This window comes from Coregonus clupeaformis, chromosome 10 (assembly GCF_020615455.1).
Source record: "Coregonus clupeaformis isolate EN_2021a chromosome 10, ASM2061545v1, whole genome shotgun sequence".
In the NCBI taxonomy this organism is placed as follows: Eukaryota; Metazoa; Chordata; class Actinopteri; order Salmoniformes; family Salmonidae; genus Coregonus; species Coregonus clupeaformis.
In genome coordinates this window covers 28,273,706-28,284,319 of record NC_059201.1, presented here as the reverse complement: position 1 = coordinate 28,284,319, position 10,614 = coordinate 28,273,706, and the positions used below count along the sequence as shown (strand labels likewise).

Genomic DNA, 10,614 nt, shown 5'->3' with positions numbered 1-10,614 from the left:
AGAGCAATTGATAAAACAGATTAATGTTTGAAACACAAGTGGTTCTGAGCTTAATTCAATATTACACAGGTAAGCTAACAATTACAGAAATCAGGAATGCAGACAGGCTCTATCTATCTGAGCTACTGTGTCCAACACACCACCACATGTTGTTATGTTGGGCAAAGAAGGATGTTATTCTAATGTATTATTTTCAATGACATGTTTTGCTAAAATAAAGGTTTAAGGAAATACAGGCATGCACCATATTACTACAAGACAAAACAGCTCAATCAAGCCTGATGGTCTTGTAAGTATAAAAGCAAAGTGTGCATTCATTTAATTAAACAAAGCATGAAAAGGTAGCGTAATGGGATAATGTCTTACTGTGGTGTGTGAAGAATCCAATACTTTACCTTGTATGCGGTACAAATCACATGATTGTGGAAGCAGCTCCTCTAAGAGTATAAATTAGGCTATTTGAGAAGGTTTGAATCCTAAGCCACCTGCCTACACATAGTTTGAAGTACAATACTAACATAGCTACTGCAGTAGGTCAAAGCTGTGTGCTGGAAAACCTTGGTAGAGCATGGGTGGAATAGGCATTTTGGTGCTCATGTGAATTTCCTTTCTCTTTTGGCTTCAGACCAATGCCTATTCTCACTTAAAACATATATTTTTTTGTTTTTAATAGATGATAGACTCTAGTGCCCAAAAGCCTGTGTTAGCATGGGCAGCGCCAGAGAGGAAGAGGCAAAGCGAGAGGGTCAACTCCCGTCAAAATCTGTCCATGCGGGAATACAGAGATAAACAGAACAATAAGCAGACCGATAAGCAGACCGTCTGCCTTGCTGCCTTTGGGACAATGACTCCCACTGTTGGGGCGGAGACGCGACCATCTTGTCATTATATACAGTATCTCTAGCAGCGCCATTGAGGACTTTCATCATTTTTAAGTAGTCAACTGCAGTGTTGTAGTACTCAAGCCCAGGACTCGGACTTGACTTGGACTCAAGTCACGATTATCATGACTCATGACTTGACTCAGACTCGACCAGTGGTGACTCAGACTTGGACTCGATCTGTTGTGGCTTTGTCAGAAAATCTATATTTTACATAATTCAACATACTAGCTACAACAGCAAATGTTAGATAGCTTTAATATCTATTTAGGAATACAAATGTGCAAAAGTGTAATGAAACTTTGCTTAAAAAATGGGTGGACAGCTACTGAGCACTACCAAGGGACTCGTGAGTCGACTCATGACTCGAGTATAAAGGACTCGGACATGGATTCAAACACTAGGCACTTGGGACTCGACTCGGACTAAAGGTTTAGTGACTTGACTACATCACTGGTCAACTGGGTGGGACTTCTTATGGGTTAAGGAAGGATCACAATTCCATCCAGGCCATCAGGAGGGATGAGCCAATGAATTATGCTTGTGACTATCCCTTTAAGTTCCCTTTAAGCTCCTGCCATATCCCTTGGCCATGAGACACATTACTTTATCACATAAATATCTAAATATTAATATTGTCAATTGCCTAATATTCTATTTTTGCATATTTTATATTGTTTAAATGTTACGTTTCTGTTTAACGACTGGTACAGTTGCATAATACATTGGCAAATCAGGCGGATACTAGTTGAGGAATCGCCCACTTCCGCCAGCCTACCTATCAGCGGTCAAATTGCGCGCACATGGTCCTTCTCTTCCGCTTCAACATGGCGGCATCCATGGCATCCCAGGCTGTAACAAGAGGACTACGTGGAGCAAGTGCTAAGTACTTATTTCTTGACAAATTAAAGGTACTGACATAATTTTAAATGTTGACAATATGCTTTTCATGACGATTTTACTGTCACTGAGAGCTCGCCAGACTGGCTGCTGTAGCCAGAACAAAATTGAGAAACAGCTCGCTGATGTAACAGTCCATTATTACCTAACCAGCGGTGCAATTGAAATGAAATATCTTAAAACGAAACATATTTCCACGGAAGACAACTATTTTTAGAACACTAGAGCACTGTCATTAGACTTTAATCACGAGCATTCTGCATGCATACTTGCCATTGTACTGCACATAGTGATTTGAGTGTCAAGTGTAATTGACAGTAGCATAGAACAGATGAATAATTAGGTTATTTGTGTGGCAGGCAGGATTTTATTTGGAAGGTTGATCATCTAAAAATAATTAAATGGAGGTGCCTCAAATGTATTAAACGGTAATGTGATATTGATTGACCTCTGTTTTTCCCTGGGTAACTCAGTATTCAACCTTTGACCCCAATTGACTGAAGTGCTTCAATAGCTGGTTGATAGTAATGTCAGCTTTCAAGATGGGGTAATGGTGCAAAGGTTGTTTCCTATTTGTACTTTAAACATTATAATTTATGTAGATAAAGTATCCCTGTTTGACTGATTGTTGTGAAATAGATTATTTTCTGTGCCTACTTCAGTCAGGTCACTAGTCTATAATACACTTTGCTACATATTACATGCATCAGAATAGTTTTACATTTGGTGGATACGTTTTCTAAGAATACAAAATAGTAACGTGTTAGGCCATGAGATTGCAGAGCGGTATGTCAAACATCAAAACGTTCAGCAATATCTGAACACACTAAGGGCAACCAGATTGAAACGAGTTGCATCATATGTACTCAAACTAGCATGTTGTACTTCGACTCTGAATAGACTTAGGCACACTTGTCTTATGGTGCTCTGTAATCGAAAGGGGGAGTTTTACTGTTGATGGGTTCGATCCCCGGGACCACCCATACACAAAAATGTATGCACGCATGACTGTAAGTCGCTTTTGATAAAAGCGTCTGCTAAATGGCTTATTATTATTATTATTATTATTATTATTATTATAGTCTAAACAGTGGCCCAGTCAAGCAGGGACCTAGACAGATTGTAGTCGCCTCTTTTAGCTTAGGCTAGTTGGACTTTTGGAGTCTCCTATGTTGACTTTTTCTTTTGTGCTTTTGCACTTTGTGCATCATGACAGATGTTTGCAGAGTTATAGCAGTTTGTCAGTGACACTTGCGGATAGAGAATAACTTGGGAGTGGATGAGGCTTGATGTCTTTGTTTACTGTATCCAGACCTCACTGATATAGAGTGAAACAATTAGAGCAGCTAATGTCGCCCCTACTCCAGCAGTGTTATGTAGTTGTGAGGAACATGTTTTTGAAAGGACTATGGGCTATTTGGGGCCACAGTTTGAAGGTCGCTGAGTGCATCGTAGGACTATTCCTCTGGGCCTCTGCTATTGATAGATACAGAAGGCTATATTGATGTAGTTAAATGTAGGCCTAGTACTGCAGTCTAATTCTTCTCTCTTCTAATATGAAATGACCTGAAATAGTTGCATATGTGTTTTTCAAGTACCCCAGCCTAATTAACCTTACTAAATAATGGAGTCAATTAGCTGTCGTCAGAGTTTATTGCTAAAGCATCATTGCTGTTATGATCATTGTCATTAGTGTTATTTCCCTTTATCTACAGGTGCGATACACGGAGGGCACAGTTGACCTAGTATCTACTTTTACCCACAGTATAGGCTAGTATCTGTCTGAAGCCCCGAACACAGTTACTGACTAACTCACCCTCCCACGACTAGGCTAACACTAACACTAACAGCACTCTCCTAGCATGCGCAGTAGACAGACCACCACCATGGGTACTTGCTGCTTGAAAATCTAGTTTGGTATTCTGTGTATAGTGCTAAGTAAGCATATATTTTCATCTCGTTGGTACTGTATTATGAGACATAGCCTAGCTTTAGTATCTAGGGACTAGCCTCATCTATCAGGAAGAAGGCTGGGATAATGAGAAGGCACACACTGCCAAGTCGTATTACATTGCACATCTTTATATTTTCTTAAAAATCATACATTTTGAAGATGATGCAAGCAACCCTAGTTTCCATTGTGTGTGTGTGATAAATGAGGGATTGGAGAAGGGCAATTCTACAGTAACAGAGTGATGCTGAGACACTTTAAAATGTATGTCAAACTAAAAACAATGATTGCAAAGTTAAACAAACCATACAACTCTATGCACAAGGACTACTTTTAACAATTTCCACACAACATTTTTCAAAAATGCATTTAGGTGTACTTGAAGAACGGTGCAGATGCAAAGTTTATAACAGAATGACGGTTGGCGCTGTCACTCCGTTACCAAACTTTGCATCTGCAATGTAAAGTAAATGTGTTTTTGTACAATTTCCTGTGGAAATTGTTAAAAGGCGTCCTTGTGCATAGAGTTGTATTTTTTGTTTAAATTTTTCGATTGGATATCATTAATACAGTGAGGGAAAAATGTATTTGATCCCCTGCTGATTTTGAACGTTTGCCCACTGACAAAGAAATGATCAGTCTATAATTTTAATGGTAGGTTTATTTGAACAGTGAGAGACAGAATAACAACAAATAAATCTAGAAAAAACGCATGTCAAAAATGTTATTAATTGATTTGCATTTTAATGAGGGAAATAAGTATTTGACCCCTCTGCAAAACATGACTTAGTACTTGGTGGCAAAACCCTTGTTTGCAATCACAGAGGTCAGACGTTTCTTGTAGTTGGCCACCAGGTTTGCATACATCTCAGGAGGGATTTTGTCCCACTCTTCTTTGAAGATCTTCTCCAAGTCATTAAGGTTTCGAGGCTGACGTTTGGCAACACGAACCTTCAGCTCCCTCCACATATTTTCTATGGGATTAAGGTCTGGAGACTGGCTAGGCCACTCCAGGACCTTAATGTGCTTCTTCTTGAGCCACTCCTTTGTTGCCTTGGCCGTGTGTTTTGGGTCATTGTCATGCTGGAATACCCATCCACGACCCATTTTCAATGCCCTGGCTGAGGGAAGGAGGTTCTCACCCAAGATTTGATGGTACATGGCCCCGTCCATTGTGCCTTTGATGCGGTGAAGTTGTCCTGTCCCCTTAGCAGAAAAACACCCCCAAAGCATAATGTTTCCACCTCCATGTTTGACGGTGGGGATGGTGTTCTTGGGGTCATAGGCAGCATTCCTCCTCCTCCAAACACGGCGAGTTGAGTTGATGCCAAAGAGCTCCATTTTGGTCTCATCTGTCCACAACACTTTCACCCAGTTCTCCTCTGAATCATTCAGATGTTCATTGGCAAACTTCAGACGGGCATGTATATGTGCTTTCTTGAGCAGGGGGACCTTGCGGGCACTGCAGGATTTCAGTCCTTCACGGTGTAGTGTTTTACCAATTGTTTTCTTGGTGACTATGGTCCCAGCTGCCTTGAGATCATTGACAATATCCTCCTGTGTAGTTCTGGGCTGATTCCTCACCGTTCTCATGATCATTGCAACTCCACGAGTTGAGATCTTGCATGGAGCCCCAGGCCGAGGGAGATTGACAGGTCTTTTGTGTTTCTTCCATTTGCGAATAATCGCACCAACTATTGTCACCTTCTCACCAAGCTGCTTGGCGATGGTCTTGTAGCCCATTCCAGCCTTGTGTAGGTCTACAATCTTGTCCCTGACATCCTTGGAGAGCTCTTTGGTCTTGGCCATGGTGGAGAGTTTGGATTCTGATTGATTGCTTCTGTGGACAGGTGTCTTTTATGCAGGTAACACGCTGAGTTTAGGAGCACTCCCTTTAAGAGTGTGCTCCTAATCTCAGCTCGTTACCTGTATAAAAGACACCTGGGAGCCAGAAATCTTTCGGATTGAGAGGGGGTCAAATACTTATTTCCCACATTAAAATGCAAAATCAATTTATAACATTTATGACATGCGTTTTTCTGGATTTTTTTGTTGTTATTCTGTCTCACTGTTCAAATAAACCTACCATTAAAATTATAGACTGATCATTTCTTTGTCAGTGGGCAAACGTACAAAATCAGCAGGGGATCAAATACTTTTTCCCCTCACTGTAGATGATCTCTTCAAATAAAATAAAATGTTATTGGTCACATGCGCCGAATACAACAGGTGCAGACATTACAGTGAAATGCTTACTTACAGCCCTTAACCAACAGTGCATTTATTTTTAACAAAAAAAGTAAAAATAAAACAACAACAAAAAAAGTGTTGAAAAAAAAGAAGAGCAGAAGTAAAATAAAATAACAGTAGGGAGGCTATATATACAGGGGGGTACCGTTGCAGAGTCAATGTGCGGGGGCACCGGCTAGTTGAGGTAATATGTACATGTGGGTAGAGTTAAAGTGACTATGCATAAATAATTAACAGAGTAGCAGCAGCGTAAAAAGGATGGGGTGGGGGGGCAGTGCAAATAGTCCAGGTAGCCATGATTAGCTGTTCAGGAGTCTTATGGCTTGGGGGTAGAAGCTGTTGAGAAGTCTTTTGGACCTAGACTTGGCACTCCGGTACCGCTTGCCGTGCGGTAGCAGAGAGAACAGTCTATGACTAGGGTGGCTGGAGTCTTTGACAATTTTGAGGGCCTTCCTCTGACACCGCCTGGTATAGAGGTCCTGGATGGCAGGAAGCTTGGCCCCAGTGATGTACTGGGCCGTACGCACTACCCTCTGTAGTGCCTTGCGGTCGGAGGCCAAGCAGTTGCCATACCAGGCGGTGATGCAACCAGTCAGGATGCTCTCGATGGTGCAGCTGTAGAATTTTTTGAGGATCTGAGGACCCATGCCAAATCTTTTCAGTGTCCTGAGGGGGAATAGGCTTTGTCGTGCCCTCTTCACGACTGTCTTGGTGTGTTTGGACCATGATAGTTCGTTGGTGATGTGGACACCAAGGAACTTGAAGCTTTCAACCTGTTCCACTACAGCCCCGTCGATGAGAATGGGGGCGTGCTCAGTCCTCTTTTTTTTCCTGTAGTCCACAATCATCTCCTTTGTCTTGGTCACGTTGAGGGAGAGATCTTGACAGATCTATTGTGGTATTTTCTGTTACCCTAGTGTTATTGAGAACACCACTAAGCCTAACTCTTAATGAATCAGAGCTCAGCAGTTTTTTCTCCAGATTGTATTCTAGCCAAGGGTGTGTTAATAATTTCCCTCTGCTTCAGGGGTTAAAGCGCCCCTAGCCTCTCTCCTTGTGTTCACACTTCATCTACATGCAAGCCTCTCTGCAATCTTCAGGAGCCTGGACGTCTGCCAGCGTTCCAAACAATTGATCGCTTTAGTCTGTGACAGCACACATTAACTTTAGCACCACTACTCTCCCCCAGTGGTAAACTTGTGCAGAACTTCTAATCTACGTTTTCTGGCTGCAGCACCTGGTTTTGATACCCTCTCTCGCTTTCTTTTATGGGCCCACTGCCGAAGGGTGGCACAGTATTGGAGCCCGTGCAGGATGACTGACTGGCAGGTAGTGTCACAATGGAGTCTCATCGGCTATGACAGTCGTCCGCTCCACAGGGATCTACATTTAAGATGATTTGTCAATAACAATGCGCAGGAAATCGCAATATTTCAGATGGATGGTGTATGGGGGAGATAGAGGGATAGGGGTGTTTTCTTCTCATAAATCAAATCTCCTGAATTCTTGTCTGCACAGTGAGATAATCCTCCAGCTGTTTTTCACTGTCGCTGAACCGTGCTTAATTTGTAAACGTTTGCCACGTTCTTTAAGGTGTCACAGTTCTCTGGCCCCGTAGTGCTGCAGCCCAGCATCAGTTTGAGTGGGAAACGGCAGGGAGAGAGGAGCTCAATGAGAGACCGTCCTGAATATTTTAGCATGTGGGTGGGGGCTGCGACGACTCTGGTTGCTGGAACTTCAAACGACAGGCGGCTTCCCCATCTGTCTACAGCAAGAACACATTTACATTTCCTCCCTGCGAGGGATACAGTACACCAAGTTAGCTATAACTGGATTTAAATATCATTTCGCCAAGGTTAATAGCCATTTCTGTAGCTCATAAGAGGTGTTTAGGCTTTTTCAATAATTTAGAAGGGCTGCGATCATTCTGAATTTGGCAGCCTCCAAAGCAAGAATGTAATGAATGAATGCACACATCAACCCAGTCAATTCAGTTATTTTCTACTGATGATAATTTGGTTGGGAGATGCTGGGAAACGGCAGCAGTTGAAATGGAAGGATGAAGAGCATTATTGTAAGCACCTTTTTTAAGGATATAGGCTACTCTAGGGCATTGACCTTCACTAGGCCTAGCCTATGTAGCCTTTTCCTCTTGTAACAGGAGTCAAATGTTCACACTTCCGTAGCGCCCAGGTCCTGCACAAGTCATTCCAGTATGATAGGAGTTCACTTTGACAGATGGAGCATCCACACCTCCCTCCTCAGTCTTATCTTCCCTCTAGACCTGACACCTGCAATTACGTCACCCTATGACGTCTCTTATTAGCTGTGATAATTGCTAACTGTCCTATCTGTGGAGACCCAGAGACTTGGGTTTGTTCTCCAGCTAAGCCTGTCTGCAGCAGATTAGGCCCTCCCGTCCCTCATATTGCAGATGAAGCAAATCTGTGATCTAAATCCTGTAGCCATGCTCCACTGCTCCTGCCTCCTCATTCTTCCCCTCTCTACCACAGCACTGCTCCCATCCCAAACAGGCAGACGTTATGGTTCGCGCCCTCCACCACGGCCTAATGGAGCCTACTCCAGATCTGCTCTAACTCCCCTCATGGCCGGGGCATGACCTTGGCTTACACAGGCCAAGGACTTCCACTACAGCTCTCTAGAAGAGGGTAGGAGGCAAAGATGAGAGAAAGTGAGATAGGACAGTGGTGATTCTATCAGTTTTGGCTTAAAGCATGAACACTTCCCTGAAAATTGAAATGGAATCCATTATCACCCTATTGAAAGGGGAGTGTCTGTCATCAACATTTAATTAGTCCATTAATCTGTTTTTTCAGAATAAATACTGATCTGAATTAGGCTCCTAATGCTTCATCGTGCGTGATTTTACTACATGGTTGGTTTTTTGTGGGGAGTTACAGATGATTCACATTGGCCTGTTGATGCTGGAAATTCAAATCATTCTGCCTTTCTGCCCCCATTTCCTTAAGTGTAGGGTATGTGTCGCCACCATCATTGCTAACTAGCATGCAGTGGCTGTCTAATTACAATACAGCTCATCTTTATGAGTCATAACTAATAGCAAACTGCCTCCTCATTAGCTGGAAAACATTTAACTGCAATCAGGACATACAATGGTTTTTATAACAAGTCAGTGTTTACCCACATTTTGGGCTCTGCTCTTGTAAATGGATCAGGATTCCAATCCTCTTTAAACTCTACCCGGATGGTTAGCTAAATGGAGGCAAAGGGCCCGTGTTCAAAACCTGAATAGGAACCAATCAATTAGGTACAATTGGCAAACTGGCAATGTGTTAATTTCTTAAACATTTTGATAATGCCCCTTAGGAGAATTCCAGTTAATTAACTGGGAGACCATCCATTGGCGCTAATTAGCCAGAGTCATTTCAAAGGGTTAGGGTCTGGCCATGACTAGTAATGAGGATTTTAACCCTGGGAGACGTCTGGGGACACCACTGTATTAGAAGAGATTCAGAGCTGTAGACACATCCTCTGTAAGCTATCTGGCTGGCTCTAAATCCATTTCAGAAGAGGAGAGAGAGACTAGCCGAAACATGATATAGTACAACCTTTTTAGGGGTTTTTGTTTAACTAAGATATAAAAACATGAATGAGTATGCACTTTTTTTGTGTAGCATGTAGACCCGGTGTTGAACAAAGTAGTGTGGCTGAAGGCAGAGTCTTACATTTTGGTGAGACCTCCTTTAGTGGACATGAATGGAAACATTAAATCAAAATCCTATTGTTTTAAAGACCATTTAGTTGCAAGATGTCCTCATTCCTCTCATTAGGTGTTGTGTTTTGGCTATAGCCTGCTGTACTGTACAACTAGGCCATCTCTTCCCTTCACCCCAAAAAATAGTCATTTAGGAGACCTTGAAAGTGTTTATCATTTCAAATAGTTTTTTGGAGAAAAGAGACGCCTTGACTAGACTCCCATAAGCTCCTCTTCCTATTCCCAAAGCTATGTCGGGTCCATGCAGATTTGCTCATGAATATGCTTGTTAAAAAATGTGTATTCCCTTGTGGTGGAAAGCAGCTGCGGTTTTTGTTTTCTGCAAGGACTCTTATAGGAATCAATCCCCTATCGACTTATTGAGTTTCTCTCTCTGTGCTCCTAATGGAGGGGCACTATGTCCAGCCTCTGAGACATGCTAATGATGATAGCCTTCCCTGAGAGGTTCAGAGCACAGGGACATTGAAGGGCCATATTCATTCTTTACTGCTTTAATGCAGCCGTTGTCCCTTAATGGAGCATGCCAGAGGCTTGTTTTTTTATTCATACATCGAAAAAGTTCAACATAAGCACTCCATGAAATAATACCTCTAGATTTTGCGTCTGAAGAGTGAATGAGTGATGATGTTGGCCTCTGTCCAGGTGTCCTAATAAAGTATTGGTTTTCCTCCCTGCCGTTTGCATGGGCTCTTCACCCCATCCATCACCAGAGTTCTGTTCTAGAAATGTCGTGCTGTGTTGTGTGTCTGGTAACGTTCCTTCGTTTCTGTGTGCTATTGCTACATGCAGGATTTCCCTCCCCTCAATCAAAGCATGGCCTAAACTAGGGAAATAGCTCAGGCCTAGCCTACTTCATGAGACGTAGCCTACTTGAC

The 10,614-nt window shown here is 42.5% G+C and overlaps 1 protein-coding gene across 1 annotated transcript in view; it reads left to right on the top strand.

Moving 5' to 3' along the window:
- The first annotated feature begins 1,660 nt into the window (after positions 1–1,660).
- Positions 1,661–10,614, top strand: part of suclg2 (succinate-CoA ligase GDP-forming subunit beta) — a 104,443-nt gene continuing 95,489 nt past the window's right edge. The window contains exon 1 of the mRNA XM_045222946.1: positions 1,661–1,792. Coding sequence (XP_045078881.1) covers positions 1,685–1,792 — 108 coding nt within the window. The 5' untranslated portion in view covers positions 1,661–1,684. The remainder of the gene's footprint in view (positions 1,793–10,614) is intronic.